The 23,480-nt window shown below is 35.2% G+C and overlaps 1 protein-coding gene across 2 annotated transcripts in view; it reads right to left on the bottom strand.

Annotated features, from left to right (window-relative positions):
* The window catches only part of PSMD14 (proteasome 26S subunit, non-ATPase 14), a 94,122-nt gene that overhangs the window by 902 nt on the left and 69,740 nt on the right, over positions 1-23,480 (bottom strand). For both annotated transcript variants that reach the window (XM_037140409.2, XM_053665142.1), the window contains exons 7-10: positions 22,283-22,390; positions 17,196-17,270; positions 12,538-12,663; positions 1,709-1,771 (exon numbers count right to left, since the gene is read on the bottom strand). In XM_037140409.2, the coding sequence (XP_036996304.2) occupies positions 1,709-1,771; positions 12,538-12,663; positions 17,196-17,270; positions 22,283-22,390 (372 nt within the window). The remainder of the gene's footprint in view (positions 1-1,708; positions 1,772-12,537; positions 12,664-17,195; positions 17,271-22,282; positions 22,391-23,480) is intronic.

Raw genomic sequence — 23,480 nt, 5'->3', positions numbered from 1 at the left:
AATTAAAGCATATTTTCTTATGAGTATTGCTGAAATACCTAAGGCTCCTAACTTTAAACAAATGTTCATCACTGAAATTATTTCCTGCCTGTTCTCTTCTAAGCTACAATTTTAGTACACTTGATTTCCTTAAACAACCCAGAGATACAACATGCTACAAATAATCTGAGTAACTAGACCACAATAAATTTTCTTTATTTCAGAAATAAGACCTAGGGTGTTTTAGGAGAAAGAGACTAAGAACAACTTAAAGCAGTAAACGATTACCAGTCTAAATTTCATTATAACAGTTTTGCTTTTGCTGTGAATAGGCCAAACCAGTGAAGTACTACATTTTTAAAATGATTCTGATATTTATTATACATTGCCAATTATACATTGTCAGTTTCATTTTTATTTACTGCTAATTGCTATATAAAACCTACACACCAAAAAACTATAGCTTCAGAGAGTCATTACTAAAAAAAAAATAGTTACTGAATTTTACAGTGCAAGGCTCCAAGTTGGTGACCTAAGATTACACACTGGATGAAAATAAGTAGTGGGTGAAGACGACAGGAGTGACGAGATCCCACAGTGTGACAGAATAAGATGAACTGTATTTCATTTTTATTTTGGAAGGTTCTTGTTTTTAAATTATAATATTCAGAATATAGTGAGATTGTAATAATCTACCAATTGTGATATTTTTAAGTCAGGCTTTTGCCCCTACTGCTCTATTGGAATAACTGGTTTTATAGTGAAATGGTAACACACTCCCTCAGTTATCTACATTACTTCTTGTGGCAGCTGGGTGATTCTGAGAGATGTACCATCCAAGAATGGTCCTGGCCCAAACCTACATAGCTTGTGAGATGTGATGGGATCAGAGCATATGGTAGGATGGCTGAAAGCAAAGACAGCTTAGTGTCTTGCATCTGAAATATCAAGATTCTGCCAACATCAGCAATATGATAACCATGTTCCATGAAATGAAAAAAAACGTAATCAACATTCTTTAAAAAACAGTCTAATTAATCTGTAGATTCTTTTAATTGGTTGGTGTGTTCCCCCAACCCTCAGAAAATAGGAACTAAAGTACGTATTTCATCTTGAAAAAGTGAAAGAGCAAATACTTAAAACACTTTCTCTTAACTTGGTATAATCCACTAGTGCTCTAAGCCTTCTCAGGAATATTACCTACATATTGAAGTCTACACATTGCTAAACTGTATCATTTAAAAACTGTTACATATGAAATAAATCTACCATTCTATTACCTTCACTGATAATATTTCAAGTAAAAATAATACTTAAAAATTAACTCAGGACACAAGATTCCCAATTTATTTCTAGTAAGTTATTTTCACTAAAGACTCCAGAGACATATTTGTGATCTACTTCTCTATAGGTGGCAAAGAGAATATGACATCAAATAATTCATGACCTTTAAAATCAGCATCACAACAAAGGAAAAAGGACTCACAGATATGGACAACAGTGTGGTAATTGTGGGGGGAAAAGTGTATAAGGGGGATAAATGGTAACAGAAAAAACAGAATAAAAATAAATTCAAAAGAAATAAAACCAGCATGCCATGTACAAAACAGAAGAAACAGGTAGAGTGAAAAGACGGGGAGAAAACATCCACAGCCCCTAGAACAGTTCTGACTCGACAAGAGCATGCTGTTGCACAACCGCACAAACTCTTACAGTACGAACGCCTCACCTGCTTGCCAACATTCTTTATGGCCAGCTGTTCAGGTGTCATCTTATCTTCTTCTTCTACTGCCTGTGAATGAAACACAAAGGACAGAGTTTCAAATTCTAAATTTACTTTCCCTGCTGCAGAATAATCACCAACGATAAGAGCTACACAGTTTTTATTAAACAAAAAAGCAATTTTACCAATCTTCAGAATATCCTTGAAAATAATGAAAACTATTACCACCATCATTTCAAAAACAGACTTTAAGAAATATGTAGAAGGCCCTGAAATGATCAAATTGGGCCATTTGATACTTTAACCATTTGGAAACGGTTCTGGGATTCTTTGAGGGATGGCCAAACTGGAAGACAAAAGAGTGCCTGAGGCAGCTGCTACTGACACTGTGATACTAACCAGTCTTACTGTCTTCTTCCCTTTTCCTACTTTCACTATAGTTCTGCCACAGCTTCCCATTTCTTTGTCTTCTTTTTCTGGTCACCTGAACCTGTCCATACTCAGGATCAATGAATTTAAAACTATCACTAGCACCTGGGTTCAAAGGAGCTGCTGATATTATTTTTTAATCCTCATCTGAGAATATGTTTTTATTGATTTTAGAGAGGGATGAAGGGAGGGAGAAAGAGAGAGAAAAATATTGATCAGCTGCCTCTTGTATGTGTCTCAACTGGGGAATCAAACCGGCAACTCAGCTAGTGCAGTGACTGGGAATTGAACCCACCACCTTTTGATGCACAGGGTCACACTCCAATCAACTGACCAATGTGGCCAGGGCAGAGCCCCTGGCTTTTGATCCCTTTTACAGATCATATCGTTTTCTCCCTCAATAACTTCACATATTTAAATCTCTGAAAGAAGTATATGATTCAGGAAAAAACCTCACTTTTCCATGTAAGTGATTTTTAGTAATCATGAAGAAATACAGAATAATTTGAGGTCTCCCACATAAAAAAAATACTTTAAAGTACACAAACCACTTTCTACTATTACCAAAGTTAGCTATAAACTTTTGTGTATGACGATAAATTTTCTATCAGAGTGATTCTTTTTTTTTTTTTTTAAGATTTTATTTATCTTTAGAGAGGAAGGGAAGGAGAGAAGGGGAGAAACATCAATGTGTGGTTGCCTCTCGTGAGTCCCCCACCGGGAACTGGCCTGCAACCGAGGCATGTGCCCTGAATGGGAATCGAACCACGGTTGTGTGGTTCGCAGGCCCGAGCTCAATCCACTGAGCCATGCCAGCCAGGGCTATCAGAGTGATTCTGAAATAATTACAGCATTTAGATTAGCTACCACCACTGGTGGTATTGCTGATCCTTTCATAATACTGGTGCCACCAACAAGAACTCCTTATTGAGAAGTCTAAATTTAAGGAACCTCCCTTAAGAGTTTGGATATGTTACTGCCTGAAGCTAGGACTCTACATCAGGTGAACTCCTGGCCTATGATTTATTCCATTTACCTGCCTGATAAATGGGGGGGAAAAAGAAGAAAATTTAAGGATCACCAACTTTAAGAAACAACACCATAGCACTAACCACGAATATGGTTAAATGGGATGACACTGGTGGCAGAAAGCAGGAAACCAAAAATCCCAGCGAGGGTTAGATTTGGATACTCTAACTTAATAATCTTGCAGCTGCCAAATTTCTTCATGTGTGAACAATGAACATGTAGGAAATGCAATCATCAGACATTTCCCATAAACTGGGAAGTTTGGCTGCATTTCACACCTTCTTAATAGTTTTGTAAACAGAGAACTTGAAAATGAGCAAAGATGGCAAGTGTCTAATTTTATAAATGGACAAACTATCTAGAGAATTTCCTCAGTAGAACCTGCCTAAAAGGAAAGATGGTGAATAAAAGTATTGTATGCACTGATTATTAGAGTATACAACACATCATTAGGAAATGCACTTATGATTCATAATACTGCAAAAAAAAAGTTAATAACACTCCAAATCCAGAATTCCCTAGACAGAGAATATGCTCATTTTCAGAGTCAGATGTCACTCATATTATTCTCAGCTAGTTAAAAAGTATTTCCTAACTGGAAAATTGCTTCTTCACTATCTCAATGTTTTACATATATGGATACAATTCAATACATAAAAACTTCGTCCTTCTAAATTACTTTTAAAAATTATGACACTACACCTTACTGACTGACCTGAAAACATATGAGAGGAACGGAACAATACACATGAGTTAGTGCTCTACATCCATTCAGTGCTAGCAGTTCGACGCACATGCCAGCAACAGTGCTTCCCAAGTACTGAAGGAGGTAAGAGTTTGGGAGTTTGGCTCAAAATACCAATTCACGTACAAAATAGTTATTATGGAGTATTTTGGAGTGTTGCAAATATCAAGGATGGCAGATAGGCAAAGGAGAAAGTCAAAAGGCATTTAAAGTATTGACCTTATATGAAAGCTTAAGTGAAATGTAAAAACTCAATTTTAAAATCTTTTATATCATATAACAACTTTACCAATTAGTTTTTCCATTTCCAATAATTAAAATACAGAGTTCACAAACTCTTTGAGAAGTGCAGATGGTAAAAAGTACTCCCAGCCATAGATGCCATCTGGAAAATGAGGAGCAGCTGTAGATTTAGGCATATACTAAGGTTGCAAACCCCATGACAAAAGAGTAAGCATATCTCTTACATTCTAAGATACACCAGATATGACCAGACCAGATCATCACGTAAACCCCCTAAAATATGTTCTCCATCTACCTAAGTTACCTATATCTTATCTGCCATCTGGGCAAGACCACTGTGTCTTCATTTGTAGTTCTAATCTGGCGAGTCACCAGGAAAAATGAAGAAATGGTAGCAGCAGAAAACAAATGAAATTCAGGCACAGGCAGTGTCCTCACTAGGGAACTTCTGTGTTTATGGCAACTTCTGCGATTTGGCATCAAATTTTGCTTTTGCATTCATGCTCTTCGGTTTACTCAACCAACAAAAAGCACTGAAAATGTTTGTGGCTATTCACACCAGAAACGTTTTTAACAGTTTATCAACAAAGACCCCCAGATGGCTATCCCATCATGCACGGTCTGCACAGTTCTAAGAAATTCCTGGAATTTGGTCTGTTATGTTATTATAATCCCCTTAGATGCACCCCCTATCTCAAAGAGCCTTTTTCTAAACTCATTTACCTCACTTTCTTTTTTTTCTGGTAATGGTCACATTTATTAAGTGGATAACCTGTATCTCAAATTCTACCATTTATTTACCCTTTAATACACATGGACAATACCCTTGGTACTTCATTCACAGTCTTTTAAGATTCACCAACAGGTGAATTCCAATGGACTTGGTTTTCTTGAACTTTTTGAATACCTCAGAGCTATTCCAGGACCTGTTCTTCCTTTCTGTGACCTCTGTTTTTCTTGGACATCATGTCTCTTACTCCAATTCATATTTCTCTATTTCTTCGGCTTCTTGTTTCCCTTTGACACGTTAAGTTTCTTTACTCTAGGTAACATGCTATAATCCCTTTAAACTGCATGTTTTCTCAAATCACTTATATGGTATTTTTCATTATTAAACAATCTCTGCATAATTGCTAGTGCATTTCAAGATAATGTATTTTACTTCTTTCTTGATTTTTATATCGAGTCAATATATTGGATATTAAATGAAAATCATGTTATGGGTTTAGTGGTAGAGAATAAATTAAAAAAATTATATAACATGTGGGAAAATAAAATTAACAAACATAAATCAATTTAAAAACTGAGAAAGTAGAAGAGGTATGAGTACGGAAAAAAAATAAAACTGGTTTTCCTACAACCATCAGGAATTAAAAACTAACATACAGAGCCTTGACAAATACTAGTTTACTGAATCCTTAAAACGTCACAGTGAAGTAGTGAATCTACATTTTTTAGAAATTTATATTTAGAGAGAGAGGAAGGGAAGGAGAGAAACATCAATGTGTGGTTGCCTCTTACGTGTCCCCCACTGGGGACCTGGCCCACAACCCAGGCATGTGACCTGACTAGGAATCAAACCAGCGACACTGGTTCACAGCCTGCGCTCAATCCACTGAGCTATGCCAGCCAGGGGTAATCTGCATTTTATATATGAAAATATTAGACACTATCTTATTGGGAGAATCACGTTAACTCTGGTAATACTGATACTACAAAATTTTTTCCCCAGCTCTTTTTGGAATAGCTTTTAACATTCCAGTACCTTCTATAGATGTCCTCAACAGTAAAATTTTTATCATTTTACATGTTCAAATAATCACTATTACGTACTCTGAGTAAAACAGTTCTTGCTCTTCAAGGAGCTCACGTTTGGGCTTTACTTGCCTGGTAAATCTCAAATTATGATGAGTGCAATATGAAACATCCAAAAAAGGAGTGTGCACAAAGAATGACAGGGACACGTACAACCACAGAGCCATTAAGCAATGAAACGGCGACTTAAACACAGGACTACTGGTCTTCAAAAACTGAAGCAACATTCATAGCAATTCAGGAAATTAGGACTTTTTAAAGACACATCCTGAATAACAATAAAGCCAAAGCCATGATTTAATAAGCAGCCTTGACCAGCATAAATTCTTTCTAAAAATCATATAGGCAATCCAATTTTAAAATGTAATCAATGCAATAGGGATATAAAATAAAGATCATATGTGTACCTGTGTGTACGTACGTACATATGTACGTACGTACATGATTGTAGTTCAGCTTGTTAAAAAAAAATTTGTCAGAGCCTACTAGTTGCCTACCCAATATGTATCTTCTCTTTCTTCTTTTATAATAAAACTCTGATTTTATTAAAGGGAGAAATGCTCCCAGGTAAAGACCACATTTTACAGCCTTTCTCAAAGCAAGGTATGTTCACTTGACTAAGTTCTGCCAATGAGATATTACCAGAAATGCTGGGTGGAACTTAGGGAAAAGATTCTGAAAGGGAACTGATTTAGGCGGGAGGTATCCCTCTTTGCCCTTCCTTTTCCCCCCTTGCCTAGAACTCAGATGGGATGGCCAAAGCCATAGCAATCACCCTGAAATCAGGAGGAGAGCTAAAAGATGGAAGCCAATGTAAGGGAAGTGGAGCAAAGGACAGAAGGGTTGTGTGCCTGTGATCACGTCAAAGTTCCATACTGGCCTTGAATTGCAAGACACATATATTTCTATTTTGGTTAAGCCATTGTTACTTGAAATAACACAATCTCAGGTATAAGTAACACCTGATTGGTGCAAAAACTGAAAATAATTCAGGATTTACATAAAGTATGTAATTCCCCTACCTTGCACCTAAGAGGTGACACTGTTACCAGTATAGTATGTTGAGATATATGTGATAGAGAGGTGTCTTTGAGAAAGGGAGGGCAGGTAACACACTAGAGACTTTAATATTGCTATCCAATTTAATTTTTTACACATAAGTGCAGGTTGTATTTCTCTCAGTTGGTACATGTAGTTTTTTGTTCTTCATAATAAAGCCTTAAAAGAGAACATGTTGTTTTAAAGAGTTATATGCACTTAAAATTGGAAGACGGCCTTCAAAAATGCTACATCAGTTTACTTTCCCCCTAGGGATGCATTTTTCCAAACAATTTTTTTAAATTTGAAAATAAAATTTTAACTTCTAATTTTTATTTTTTTCTTTGACTACCCAGTAAGGTTGAGCTTTTTTTCATGTTTACATGCCATTTGTCTTCAGAGTTTCCCAGAGCTCTCTTATCCAGTTTATTACTATTTTTAAAAACAATTTTACAAGAATTCTTTAGATATTGTGCAGTGTTTGGATACCAGCATCTGCATAGTTACCAGCTACATAATTCTTAATTATAATAATTCTAATAGCTCTCTAGTATAGTCTCTTGGGTTTCTATGTTTGATTGCAAACATATCTTATCATACTTAAATAATGATAATTTGGCCCAATTTTCCCAATACTTATTTTTGTTTTTCTAATCGTATTATACTAGCCCCCCCAATTTTACTATTTAATATAGCTACTATAGTAAACCAAACATAATCACATAGTTACATATATTATATGGAATCACATAAAAGATATATTCAAAGTTTTCTTCAGGTTCTAAGTAGGCAATATTTCTACCTAAACAGTAAACTGTCAGAACTCAGCATTATAAGGCTACATGTTTGAAAACATGGCAAGTTTTATGTGTGTATGATATTCTTAAAGTGCATTTGTAATTCATTTTCACCTGCATATTCATTTATAAATATCCAATCAAATATTTTAAAAATTGATGCACCTGGCACGAAAAAATTGGGATATTTGGAATAACAGTGGTGGGTGTTGAAGTTCAGTAATTAGAGAAATCAATGACTAGTGATCTAGCAAGACTGTGTGTGTGGAATTCAGACTTAAAATCAAAAAGTTGGAACAAAGGAATTTAATTATTTTCTAACCTTCTCTTACTTTAGGAGCTAACTGGCACCTAACAATAATTACCTTACTTTAAAACACCAACCAATTAAAAAGAATACTGAAAAAAAATTGGTAGCATGAGCCTTTCTTTCTATATTTTAAGTGTTACTAAAAACTCCACCACAGTCTCTTTCAATCACAGAGGGAATTACATTTCCAAATTTGGAATCCTTCATATCACAGCTTACACATTGTTTTCATTTTATAACCAAACCTTACAACTTTTTGGATACTACAGAGATTTTTTTCAAACTTTAAAAAAGCAAAAACTTCTGTAGATGGGCAGCAGTGACCAAAAATAGGTTATTTCCTGGCAGTGGTACCAACATGAATTCACTTAAACTTGTAACATTACAGAAAAATGAAAACCATTCCTACAGTCTGCTGAATAATTTGTCATAGATTTTCAGTTTATAAAAGGTTAACTGTTTCAAGTATACTAAACTATTCTTTCTCTTTACTCTTCACAAATAAAAAATATTTTCCTTATAATCTAGAACCAAAGGGGATTTACAGCTTGAACACAACTTGTAAATAGAGCATACTCTTCAAAGTCAAACCTCATTCATTCTGCTGAAATTTAGTTTGTATGGGCCCAGCAACTTTTTCAAAGCTCAGTTCTCTCAAAAGATGTTGCTATACTTGGAAAATTTTATACATTGTCGTCTCTTGATTAATATTTACATATATTTTGGTAAAATGTGTTTTATTTAAAAAGAGAAATATTACTTTTTGGTGTGCTAACCCACATGAATTTTAACTGCCTCCAAAATCATAAGCTCTAGCCCCTGCCGTTTATTTGCAGCCCCACATTCTAACTACTTGTCTAAAATGGATCTCTTTATCTCCTTTCTCAATCCTTTCCACCTAAACTGGAAATGTTAATGACACTGTCATGCTTCTAGTCATCTAGGCAGAAAACCTTGAATTCACCTTTGATTCCTCCTCCTCCTTTCCCTTCATCTATCCAATGGCAGGTGCGTGTTTTGTTTACTTGTCTATTGATGTCTCCATTCCTATACCACTCTGATAATCCAGACACTCACTATCTTTTGTCTGGATAATAGCAAGCTCCTCCCACACAGAACCTCTATTCACAACACTCCTTCAAAACTACTGTTAAATTATGCTTCTAAAATCTGGTTCTTATGTTTCTAAAGTCAAGTATACACTTCTGGGTATATCATGCTCCTGATAAAAAATAACTGTTACCTGACATTCTAAACCCTGTTACTTGACTTCAGTAACTTTTAAAAAACCTGCTCCCTATTATCACCCTCATCCATTACGTACTGTGGCCAAACAGTTTCTAAAACATGTCCTTGACTTTTCTCTGTTTCTCCTAGACTTTGCCTGTGATGTTCATTTTTGTCTAGGGTAACATTTCTCTGTATGTCTAAATATTATTGTATTTATGTTTTAACATCTAGTTCAAATGTTGTCATTCTCTAAGACAGTCAGTCTCCTGGGTCTTCCACAGCTGAAAGCACAAGCCTCTGACCTTCTACAGTACTTCACATGGGCTTCTCTACAGCAGTGTTTTTGAACTTGAATGAGTGTACAAATCTAGAAATATTGTTAAAATGAAGATTGTGATTCAGTAGGTCTGAGAGTCTAGAGAAGAGCCCAGGTGATACTGAGGCAGCTGATTCTGGACAACTTGAACACTAAGGTGTTATGGAACACACCAATTTGGGTCTAGTGGTCTGCAGTACTATCATTATCAGCTTTTCTTACAGACCTGTTTTCTTATAAATGAAGGAAGGATCCTTGTTTTCCATTGTAACTTGTAGAGGGGATATTCAATAAATATTTATAAACATAACACTGTATAATGTCTACATATGTTTTACAAATTCTAGATGTTTATCCATTTATAGGCTGTAACCTGTATATATTTGTTTACAAGTTCTGTACAGAAAAGTCAAGCCATCATTAATATAGTAAGAATGGGTTATGTGACATCAACATAACCTGGCAGCCAAGGAGTGGACTGGAATGTGCATGTGTGAGCAATGATGACTTCACTGTACTGGTCAGTGGGGGTGGTGGACACCATTGAGTGAGCATGTATACTGTGTGGCCATCACATTCAAAATGACTGAGTGAGTAGAGCAGTGAATCTGCATCAAATTTTGCAAAGTGTGAACATTAATGCATTTTCCACAGAAACTATTCAGATGATTCAGAAGGGCACAGCTATGGGCAACTGGTGACTGGCAGCTTCATCATAACAATGTGCCTGCTCACACACTACGACTCATGCTGAGTCTTTTTTTAAAAATATATTTTATTAATTATGCCATTACAGTTGTTCTATTCCCCTGCTTCATTCCCCTCCACCCTGCACACCCCCGCCCCCACCATTCCCCCCTTTAGTTTATGACCATGTGTCTCAAGTTCTTTAGATTCTGTATTTCCCATACTATTCTTGCCCTCCCCGTCTATTTTCTACCTACTGTCTATGCCACTTATTTTCTGTACCTTCTCCCCCCTTCTCCTTCTCCCACTCCCCTGTTGCTAACCCTCCATGTGATCTCCATTTCTATGGTTCCGCTCTTGATCTAGCTGTCCTCTCTTAGTTTGCTTTTGTTTTAGGTGTGGTTGTTGATAACTGTGAGTTCGCTGTCCTTTCACTGTTCATCTTCTTTATCTTCTTTTTCTTAGGTAAGTCCCTTTAACATTTCATATCCCAGATTTGGTGCCCTGTGACTTCTGGCTTTCACCTTTGAAAGGGAAGAGGTTTCAGACCCTTGATGAGAGTCAGGAAAATATGACGGGGCAGTTGATGGTGACTGAGAGAACTGTGAGGTCCCAAGGTACCTACTTTGAAGGGGACTGAGGTACCATTGTCCTATGAACAATGTTTCCTGCATCCAGTATCTTCTTCAATAAATGTCTTTTATATTTCATATTACATGGCTGGATACCTTCTGGACAGATCTCATATAATGCTTACATATATCATTAAAACAGAATGAAATTGAATCAAAAAGAAAATAGGATATATCAATAATGAGGGTAAATACTGTTTCATAAAACTTTTGTTGAAGTTACGCATGCACATACACATTTGCATTGTACTGGGTAAAAATGTAAAATCTGTTCTTCACGTGGCTCTGATAAAAAAGTTGGAAATACATATTACAGACAGAATCACATCCTCCAAAAAGATGCGTTGATATCCTAACCCTAATTAGAGATTGGACTTATGCTGCCACACACCAAAGACTGGGACTAAGAGAAGCTGAAAAAGAAAGACCTTCCCCTAGAGGCTTCAGAGGAAGTATGGCCCTGCCAAGACCTTGGATTTGGGACTTCTGGCCTCCGAAATTTTTAGGGAATAAATTCATTGTTTTAAGACATCCAGTTCATGGTAGTTTGCTGTGACAGCACCACAAAAGTAATACAACAAAGAATATACATTTTAGTCATAGCTCAAGTATTTTCTTAATTTCAAAATTGTAAAAGAATACAAAATTGTGAACAAAAACATTATCATGGCCATAAATATCTAGTATACAAAACATTTTCAGGAAATTCTGCAAAATACAAAGTTTTTAAATATTTTTAAATTTTTTATTTATTTACGTATAGAGAGAGGGAAAGGCGGAGAAAGAGGGAGGGAAACATCACTGTGCGGTTGCCTCTTCCGCAGCCCCCACTGGGGCCCCGGCCTGCAACCCAGGCTGGTGCCCTGACTGGGCATCGGACCGGTGACCCTTTGGTTCGCAGACCAGCACTCAGTTCACTGAGCCACCCCAGCTGGGATAAAACTCAACTTTTTTAATGTCCTCATGTAAAGCCGTCTCCCCTAGACACTCTTCTTTACATCAACCTGTTTATTTTTTTCATAACACTAATCATAAAGTATTTTGTATTTATTTGTTAACTTTCTGTTTCCCAAGAGGTCTTGCTTCTCACCATGTCCCTGATACCTCCATAGTAGGTTTTCAATAAGCGTTTTTAAACACAAAAACAGAAAAGCACATAAAATACATTTTATATAGTGTGCATTAAAATGTGACAACTCCTTGTTCCCCTTCCCTTCCAAGACAAAGTCCTCTGAATAATGAAGGGACTTCAAATGTAAGATTATTTTAACTGGTCTACAGCAGGATTGGCAAACCATATGCCCTGGGCCACGTCGAGGCAGCTGCCTGTCTGGGTGTGTCACAATGAGCGAGGACCACAGCCTCGTTCCTTTACGAACTTTTGTACAACAGCAGAGCTGAGCATCTGTGACAGATGGGGTGGCTGCAAAGCCTACAATATTTACTACCTGGTCTACAAATTAGACCACTCTCTATTTTAACTAATTATATTTATACAATGCTTGACATCTAATCATACACGTTCCAAAGACTGTGAGAAATAAATGTTGGAAATAACTTTTACCTTATTGTAATTCTTGGCTAATTCCAACATCTCTTTTACCACTGATTCATTATGTTTACAGTGTTCACTGTAGTCCTGAAGTGTCAAACCTTCCATCCAACTCTTCTTATGCAAATTTAGCAACATCTAAAAAATATAAAGAAAAAGTCATTATTTTCCTGTATGGACAATATTTCCTTCATGAGTCTTGAGAACAACTTCAGGAATAAATTTAATTATATTAACTTAAGTAAACTCTAATCAGAATTTTCCTAAATTTACGTACAGAACCTAAGGAGTACTCTAACTCCATGGTGTTTGTATTTCCTCTTCTTCTGCCTCAAGGGCTATTTTCCTTATCTTTTCCGGGCTTACTTCCTCATTTCCTTAGAAACAGATGCCTTCACTCACCATACTACAGAAAAAAGCCACCCCACACTATCTTAAACATCTTTCTTCCCTAACCTGCTTCGTTATTTTTGTAACATCAAGAGCTGACATTTTTCCTTTATTTTTATTAAATTTATTGGGGTTACAATGGTTACAGTTCTATAATACATCATGTGTATATTGTATTGTGTGTTCATCACAGAATTTTTTCTTATATAATGCACTTCCTTCTCACTAAAGACAAATCAACAGGGCAAGGACTTTGCCCTATTTAAGATCACCAGGGTCTATATTCTAGAACAGTATCTAATTATAGCAGACCCTCAATAAATATCTGTTGAATAAATAATGAAACTATGTTACACACAAGATCTTTTTCATGATTAATTTAATGTCCTGGAACACCAACTTAGAATTTTAAAACTTTATTATATCAACATATTATATCAATTACAGGTTTATGGTTATAGATTACATTTCTTTTAAATATATTCTTGTTTATACTATTATAGTTGTCCCATTTCCCCCTTTGCCCCTCCCCCCAAGCCTGCCCCCCTTTTCCATAGTCAATCCCCACACTGTTGTCCACGTCTATGGGTCATCCACATATATTCTTTCACTAATCCCCTCACCTTCTTCTAACCAGTCCCCACCAGCCCCCTCCCCTCCTCTAGCTATCGGTCTGTTCCATGCTTCTATGCCTCTTAATTCTATTTTGCTCATTAGTTTATATTGTTCATTAGATTCCACTTATAAGTGAGATCATACGGTACTTGTCTTCATTGACTGGCTTATTTCACTTAGCATAACAGTCTCCAGTTCCATCCATGCTGCTGCAAAAGGTAAAAATTCCTTCTTTTTTACTGCTGTGCAGTATTCCATGACATAAGATCTTTAACAGTTCACATAACTCAGCTTTCAAATGCCAAGAAGGTAAATGCCCCATTTACTGAATGACTTTATGTCAAATTTTCTGAGCTTCTGTTTATAAAAGCTGTTAATTTAGGGCTTATATTAGGTAAACTCTAAATTACTTTGAAATTCTAACTTTCTACTTATAATTTAAAAAAAAACATCTTTACTATCAGAAAAAAAAGTCATGAAACTGGGAAGGAAATAAATTCATCTGGTGTGCAATCACATTAGCAAGTTGGTATCAGACTCTACGAGTAATCAAGGAACACACACCATCATTCATTGTTTTGCAAACTGGACTGCTGGTTCTGAGTATATGCATATATTCTTGGAAGTCCATAAATTTTCAAGTTTAGAGTCTTAAGATAGTTCTTTTTAAAGTTTCATTCTAAAGATGTTCTTCAGTTGCAGACTATCACTAAATAAGAGTTTTTAAAAATAATTAATACTATTGTCCAGTGTGAAAAAAGTGACTACAAAATGATTGTTGTTGAACCAGTATACTTGAAGAAAAATTCCTGAGCCATGAAGATCTGAAGATATAGCTAGAAATGTTTGAGTTTAGCTTAGAAAAATTACTCTCCCTGTTTAGAGGCTTGCAACTAGACATGGTACAAAGTTCTTCTCATGCTGGAGAAGAAGCTGCATGTCACAAACATCTATGAGGGTTTTTAAGAAACAAAGTCTTCAAATTCCCTTATGCCCCTTCTAGGGCCCAGAGTAGTTGGGGATGGAGAAGTGAAAAAATCCAGCACAAGTACCTCTTATTTCTTTGATTGCTTCTTATCTTTGCCACTGATAGTATACTAGAAAATATATCCTTGAGAAATTTCAGTGCTGCAACTACGTGTATCATAAAGCTACCTGTAATTAAGTGTTGAGAATGAATTTTCCTACCACTTCAATAGCAAACAAAGTTCCCACAGAGCAGCAGGATCACCTACCATGCCTAGACAAGAATTCCACTGGGGCCCTCGGGAAGGGCTTGGGGTATGTATAAAGGTTGGTGGGATAAGGATAAAGCCAAAGATTTTGGTAACAAGAAAGCATCTGAACTGAACTACTAGAAATGTAACTATTTATAACATTAATTAATTTATGTAATTGTATGTGTGTTTTTATGCCAAGGATGAAAGCTAAGTTTATGTGGAACCCCCAAAAAAATAATAAAGGGAAAATTATGCAATTAGCTGAGTATTTCCAAGTAGTACTAATTTTCAACCAGTACTATTCTATGTAAAATTAAAAATAAGTGATGAACCTGTGCATGCTGCCTCAATCTAAGGCTTATCGTATTGGAGTGGATATTATGTTCAGTGAGTATACGAACTGTTAGACTGTTTTCTCATGGAATTGATTCTTTGTGCAATACTGATAAAGTTTAATATGAGGTCTAATTCTGGACTATTAAATAGTAGAGAAATATATATGAAGGAAAATGTTAAATGTAGCGAACTTAAAAATCATTAACATATATTTTAAAGATTTTAATTATTTATTTTTAGAAAAAGAGGAAGGGAGGGAGAAAGGGAGAGAAACATCCATCAGATGCCTCCCACATGACCCCAACTGGGGACCTGGCCTGCAACCCAGGCATGTACCCTGACTGGGAACTAAACCAGTGACTTCTTGGTATACAAGCCGAAGCTCAATCCCTGGCTAAAAACTTTTAACTTTTGTACTTCAAGCTATCAACTAAACCCACTACAGCGGATCAGAACTTCAGGATACAACAAGCAACTGAAAGAGAACTTTATGACTCTGCATCTCCCCTCAGGCCACGGAATAACTGATTCCCTGCAGCCTCTAGGACCTTAAGGTGAGTTTATTGGTGGCTTTAACCTTTTAAAACACCAGTTTATCAAACTTGAGATTAAAATGGAAGTTATCTGGTTGAAAGAGGGGGTAGTATGGAGACCCCAATTTGCTCCCCCTCCCACCCATCACATGCACTAGAATTCCCTTCTAAGGTACCTTTGTGAGGAACAGTTTCAAATGGTAAGAAAGGTCTTCTTTAGTACTAATTACTTACCATGTTTGGACTTGAGAGTGTCTTGGACTTGAAGGAACCAAAAATTACTGGCTGAAAATAGTACTCGGTGTTCTTAAATTTTTTTGTTTTTCTCAGAGAGAAACACAAGAAGCTAATTTGAAGGATGAGTAGTTTTAATAGTAAAGAAAAAAAAGTTCAGATTGAAATTTCAAAAATAGGCAGATTTAAACCTTTGAACATTAGTGGAGAGAAAAACTGTACCTGAAATAATTCTAAAATAGCAGAAATAAAAGAATGCTAATCCACCAAGATGCTACATAATTTTAAAAGTAATTACTGGGTGGAGGCAGGCAAAGGGGGAAAAATTGGGACAACTGTAACAGAACAATAAAATATTCAAAATAAATAAAATGTCAAAAAAATAAAAATAAAAGTAATTAATTTGAAATTTGCCTGATATAAATAGGGATAAGAATCTAGCTCTAGCCCTGTCTGGGTAACTCAGCTGGTTAGAGCACTGTCCTGATATGCCAAAGTGTGGGTTCGATCCCCGGTCAGGGCATATACAAGAATCAACCAATGAATGCATAAGTAAGTGAACCAACAAACAGATGTTTCTTTCTCTGCCTGCTCTCTAAACTAAATAAATAAACAAATTTGAAAAAAAATCTCACTTTAGCCCTGGCCACAAAGTATTATCCCAAAAAGCAAAAGGTTGCCTATTCAATTCTTAGTCAGGGTACATGCCTGGGTTTCAGGTTTGTCCCTGGTCGGGGCGCATATGTCAAGCAACTGGTAGATGTTTCTATTTTTCCCTCCCTCCCCCCATCTCTAAAAATAAATAAATAAAATCTTAAAAAAAAAAAGATTATCTTAAACAAAAAAAATCCAGCTCTGAATATCTGAAAACCCCAAATTGCATTTCTCTTTTGATTTACCTTTCATTTACCCTAGGTAAACAAGGTACTTTTTAAAAAGTAGTACACAATTACAATCTGATTTATTCATTTCAAATGTGGAAAACTATGTAGTAATTTAGTTACAAAAATTCCTTTTATTGAGAAGATAAATTAATCAGGAAAATTATATAATTAGGAAAAAGATTTTTATTATTTATTATAAAACCAAATTAGAATGTTTATTTCCTACTTTCTTTCCTACTTTAGCACCTACCAATAAGATAAAATATCTTCCAATATATCCAATAAGATATTCCTTTCTTTTATGCCACAATTCATCAGCAATAAAAAAAAAGTATTTGGAACATATCCATGAAATAGGTCAACAATTCAATATCAAATATATTGGGACATAATTTAAAGAGATTTGAAAGGTATGAAAAAGGTTTTTCTCCCTTTCTAACATAAAAATTTAAACTTACCTTCTGTTCCAGTTCATTTTTCCGATAGTTAATAGTAATAGAGTAATAATGTCTGTTTAGTCCATGAATTAATGCCTATATAGATAAAAGATTTGAAGAAGGACAAATTAATATTTTTCATTTATTAAAATAAATACAACCATCTGAAACTGTTAATATAACCTGTAGACGATACCTTTAGTATCTCCTTAAAAAGGTGATTTATCCTAAATAAAAATTAAATTAATATTTTTCTCTCAGCTACAAGTTTAGCACGAGGTTTACAGGTCTGGTTCACGGATTCTTCACAGTAGGCTACGGAGCAGCACAAACCCAGCCATTCCAGTAGCCCTGCTCAGAGAGAGGGCTTACCGCATTATAATCCAAATTATACATTAAATACTCATAATTTGTAAGTATATAATTTAATAAGACTGATTTCTATATCTAGGGGGCTCTTTGTTATTTCAAAATTAAAGCTTAAAGTCATACTAAGATACTTATTTCTTCACTTACAACATGAATCCGGGATTTCCCTTCTTAATTCAGTTCTCACAGATTCAAATAATTGTGTCTGCACGTATCTCCAAATTAAGAAAGTAGAGTTTGTTCCTACTGGGTTTATTTAGCTCATGCTCAGTCTCACTAACCAGATTTTATCCCCACTGCCCTGGGTCTCCAAGACAAACAGGCAAACCAAAATAAAAATTTAAGTTAACAGCATAGCTTTATTAAGTTACAATAAACTTGCACGTGCTGGGATACATTCATAAATGCTAAAATATTCAACTCTAGCCAAAAAAGTTCAAGTGAGCTTCAGAATGGTATTCTGAGGGACCCTCTATCAGCTTACTAAGACAAACTATAAATACACTTTGGACATATTTACAACAAGTATAAAAATAAAGAGGACTTTGGGGTCAACTCTCAGGAAACTAGAGGTAAACCTGACCAAACAACAGCCACACTGTCTGATTATTGGATTTTTTGCAGTGTTACAGTGTTGATGTAGAAGGGACTACTTGCTGAGCACCTGCATCTGCTTTACAGTAAGTCTTACAATCTTCACAACCACCTAGTAAGTGGGCTGGTTCCATTTGTATTTTGACAGATGAGGAAAATAAAGCAGAAATCTGAATTTGTTCTGTTTTATAGCTAGTAAAAGGCAAAGCTTGGATTTGAAACCAAGTCCTAATTCCGAAGCCCATGTTTTTTTCTACCATTCTATGCTATAATGTATCTTAAGAAATTCCTGGATAAGTCTTTGAACTTTAAGGATCAGGATAAAGACAAAGCACAGCTCACTTTGCTAGCAAAAATCACTCCATCAATTAAACATTTTAATACATACTGTAATAATCCACTTATATTCCTAACATCTGCTATCAACTAATAAAATAAAATGGTTGACACATAAAATTAAAGTACTAAGAGTATCTATTGAATCCCTATCCCTTTTAATAATCATCAGGAGCAGTGAATTAAATTATAGTATATAGAAATGCTATACTGTACAGATCAAAAATTGTACTGTACAGATCTTAACCTGTACTCATCTTTATGCAAATTATGAAATGTATCTGCTGGGTGGAAGAATCAGAAAAAGGTGCCCAGTCTCCAGATACAGCCTGGTTGGAGAATGGAGCTGAAATTAGAGTTGAGGTGCAAACTGCTCCATCATCCAAGTACTTTTGTACAATGTCCTAACTACATAATTCTACATAGTGGCCATATAGTTAACAGCTATAGCCAATAATTACAGGAGTCAGTCGATGTGCCCCAGATAGATCCACATTTTGGAGATAACTGTATTGCTGAAATATATAGTTTGGTACTTGAAGGCACCACCTACTTGATTTTCAATGACATTATTTAGATAGAAGTAGTAAAACTAACACAGGAAGTGTGAAAGATTAGCAGGAAGAATAATACAACTAACATACGGTTAAATCAAATAATAGCCTCAAGCAGGCTTCCAACTTCCCTTCCTCACCTGCTTGGCGTATCCCCAGTGCATTCATCACAAATCCTAAGTAAATTCACCATGTGTGGACCCCTCCTTCGAAAACAGCCCAGAAAACACATCCTCTTTTATCTCAACAGATAATAAATTCTCTCCAGTTAAACAGTCCAGTTGACATTGAGTTACAAATTGTGGCAGCATATGCCAAATATATGATTAGTTTTATCAAGGAAGAGACTAACGTTTTGAAAGGGTCAAATGGTAAATTAAACACATTATATTAGCAAATGCCACAGTATGTCAGGCAGATAAAGGAGAAAGTTATGTAGCTAGAAAATTCTTAAAACCACTACTTAACTTTTTAAGTTAACCTAAAAGAGATATGATGGATTTACGAAAATTTAGGCAATTCTTCATTAAAGAAGGATATGTTCCAGAAGAAGCTCATTCGTTAATTGGCCATTTGAGATCTGCAACAGTTTCTCACAGAACAAGTGTTTTAAATAATAGTTGAAGCTAGCCACTAGCCACCTTTGATCGCACTGTTCGTAGGACAATGTATTTTTAGATTTATTTACAGTGCTTAGCTTACCTGGTTCTTAGATATCCTGACCTTTCCTTAGCTGAAAGCCTGACCCCCTGCAAGAAGAAAGTTCTGCCTAGGTCGGTACTCAGTACCAGTCTAATATGCTATCTATTCTAGACAAAGAATGGTTTAGAGGAAGACCTAGATAGACAAAGGGGTGTTTTGAGATTCTGTTGATTAACTTTCAGATTATTTCTATGCCTCTAGTTAATCATTAGAGTAGAGCTTCATAATTTTGTTGGTATGATGAATTTAAAACAAGTACATAAATAAAATAATCATCACAGTGAAATGAATGTCAAAATCAACCACCATTGAATTGTTAATATTTCTGTATTCACAAAATAGTAGTCTCATATATTAACAAAAATACCTATAGTATAAGCATTATTCTTTCCCCTCTCTACCTAGATTATTAATGACTTCTCATTTAAAACCTGAAATTTAATTTAAAAATCCTTCCAACCAAAGGCAATACAAATATTTTGGTGTAAATATGTAGGCAGTTTATAAAATATATATTTGCAACTTATACGTCTTATTTTATCATCTTTTTCTTACTTAACATATTAGGAACTTTCCTCAAATTATTAAATACTAGTGTCCAATAAAATAGAATTTTTCAGCATTACTAGAATAATAATAGTAAACAAAAAACAGTGTTAGAAAGGCATAGTGACCACCAACACGAGTGGCTGCTAGCAGGTTTCTATCCTCATTACTTCAAAGTTGGTTTAGGAGTGAGATTCACCTCAACACGAACTAGTTTTCATTTAAAATAAAAACTATGGCCTTTAGGTATAACTTCTGATCGCCAGGTTAAAAATTCCAATAGCTTCATGTTCTTTTGGGTTGCTTCCTTTGTAGTTTGTCTTAGAAAAATAAGAAATGATTTTAAGGCATAGCTTTGCTCTGTCACTTTTTGGCTTGGTCCCATTTCAGTGTTTTAGTATTAAAATTATCTTAAGTAAAGCACCCAGATAGATGTCATGCTGATGGGCACTACATAAACTGTGAAATAAGTGCATTTACAGATTTTAGTTGGAAGGCAAAAAAAAAAAAAACCCCTAAAATAAGAAAACCCAATGATGCCATAGCTGTTATATATTATACTCACAGGTCCTTTCAAATTGGGTTTGGAACCTGCTTCACAAGGTCTGCCTTATATTACAGACTATATGGTAGGGCCAAAAAAATAGAAAGTGGATAGTGTAGAAAAAAATTCAAAATATTGATTATACTCAATTTTTAAGGTCAACAAGCAGTGTTTAAATTAAAAAAATGAAATATGCAACAGGTGGTTATTGACTTGCCAATTAGTAAAAACTTCTGGCAGAGACATACCATGCAGTAATCACAATGATCTTGGACTATGAAATGCTACTTAACCTTTTGAAAAAAACAAAAAAACCCGAAATGAAGTAGTATGATGCTATGGGGGTTTATAAGAAAGGTCATTATCACAGGCTAAACAGGTCCAACAATATATTCTCTTGGAACATGCAAGCATGGGCTTGTCTGTACCCAATCAAAAACACTGGTAGCTTGTTTCATAGTCATTATACTTTGCAGTTTTTCCTGACTTATGATTATTTTTCCAAAAACAACACACCCCAAATCATTTGAAACAAACATTTCATTCTGATGAGGATTTCAGATGAGTAACTGCTGCAAAAGTAAATGTTTAAAAGTAGTTACTAAAGTGTAACACAGGCTTAACCATGGTTAACTATGAAAACCACAATTCCCCAAAGACAATGGTGTGACAGAGCAAGGTTTCAGAGGGGAAACAGCAATAGCTGCTATAAAGTCTTTGTCTGTGTGTTCTATGTAACCAAACATGTATTTCTGTCCTTTTAATTAATCTTAAGAGAAGCAATTAACTATATAGGCACGGGTTGTGGTGCATTTAAAAACACATTTAAAATAATTTTTGTACACTATAAAGATTTGTGGAAAAACAATGAGGCATGTGAATGACACAAAGAAAACATTACTTACTCAGGAGGATATTAAGTGTCTGAGTAACTGTAACAAAGGTGGTTGACATGACTTCAAATAACATATAATCTCTTATCAAAGGTGATATATAGATGTGTTTTATAGGATTTGTTTTAAAGGTGAGGATTAAATAGAAAAAGTAGAAAACTCTAAGTATTATTTAGGAATTGTTCCTGGGGACTTCTTAAAGTTTACATCAATTTTCTCATTATTTACAGCTATGAGAAATGTCTAGTTACCAATTAAGAATGATACTTAACATAGTCCACCTGAAACTCCTATTGATCCTTTATGACCAATTTTAACCATGCAAGACTCTACTATACTCCCCAAAAGGGTACCCTAAGCCATGAGGAAAGTTTGAAGACTACACTAAAAACTGACCCATATATGAGCAAATCTAACATTTACAACAGTATCTCCATAAATCTCTTAAAGCACAAAAAATTAATTGTAAACAAATTAAAAGGCTAAGTATTAGATCTAAGAATGGCCATTTATACCAGCTTTTAAAATGTAAAACACAGTTTTTAACACATTATCAAATGCAGGCATTACCTGGATAGACGGCTTATTTAAGTGACCCAGATTTGAGGTGGTTTGTCTTGGTTCATGTCCTAGGACCATCATATTAGCATTGATCAATCTAAAGGCATCAATAACAACCTGTAAAAACAAGGCGTCAGGTCAATTCTTTTTTAAAAAGCAAGTGATGATGCCAAGCAACAGTGGACAAGGCATGATCAACTTGCATCTGTTTCTGGCCTATTTCCAGAAAATCATTTAATTACAATATTAATAAAAAAGAACCTCCTGCTGACTATGCCATCAGCACACCACCCTCGATCTTGTAATGTAAGGTGACACCAATTATTGCAATTTTCATGAAGCAGTAAAGAAAAACATTAACTTTGCATCTTTATTATTGAAATACTTCATTATTAAACTTACACACCAAACGGCCTTCATCGGTGTGCATATGTTTGTCACCTAAATTTTACCTAATCAGAGTGAATGATAAAGAGAAACTAAAACTGTAAGTGAGCACAAGCTAAGGGACCACATCTAAAGCCCAGTCCTGTCACATCAATTATACCACCACAGTACTTGAAATGACAACAAAATTACAACCAGCAAGGTACTTGCTCCATGTATTCTCTTCTAGTCAGATACCTTTTATTTCTTGTGACTATAAAAGACTTTATACCTTGTCTGATGGCCTTAAGTGTCCAGCCCATGGCAAGAATAGGAGACATAACGCAAGACAACCAAGGTCATCTGTGCCCAGGAACATGGTACAGAATGACATGGCTCTAGGCCCACAGTAAAGAAATAACAATATGTATCCTCTTTGTGCGAAGAGTATTTCAATATTTCTGTACAGAAAGTTCAAATTCTTGCATGATACAATGTCATGTTAGCTCTTAAATATATATTAAGGGTTTTAACAAGAATCATATACTATCTTATAGCTTTTTTCTGATCATTACCATCGATCTGAAAAAACTCATTAAAGCTTTTAAATGTTGTGAAGTTTTAAGTAAAGCACTGGGACTTTATGATAGATGCCTCTTTCAGGGAAGTGAAATCAATTACTGAGAGAATAAACTCAATACATTTATCACCTAACAAGAAACATAAAGCAAGATAATATAGTGCTTCTAAATTTGTTTTTAATGGTGTTAAACTGTGATTTATCAATGTTTTAAAAGCTATTGCTAACTAGAGATTAAAATAAAATTTATATTCAAGTTAA

Source organism: Artibeus jamaicensis, unplaced genomic scaffold (assembly GCF_021234435.1).
Source record: "Artibeus jamaicensis isolate MK-2021 breed Jamaican fruit bat unplaced genomic scaffold, CSHL_Jam_final contig_391, whole genome shotgun sequence".
Classification (NCBI taxonomy): Eukaryota; Metazoa; Chordata; class Mammalia; order Chiroptera; family Phyllostomidae; genus Artibeus; species Artibeus jamaicensis.
Note: the sequence above shows the minus strand (reverse complement) of the source record. Positions and strands in the feature narration are given on the sequence as shown.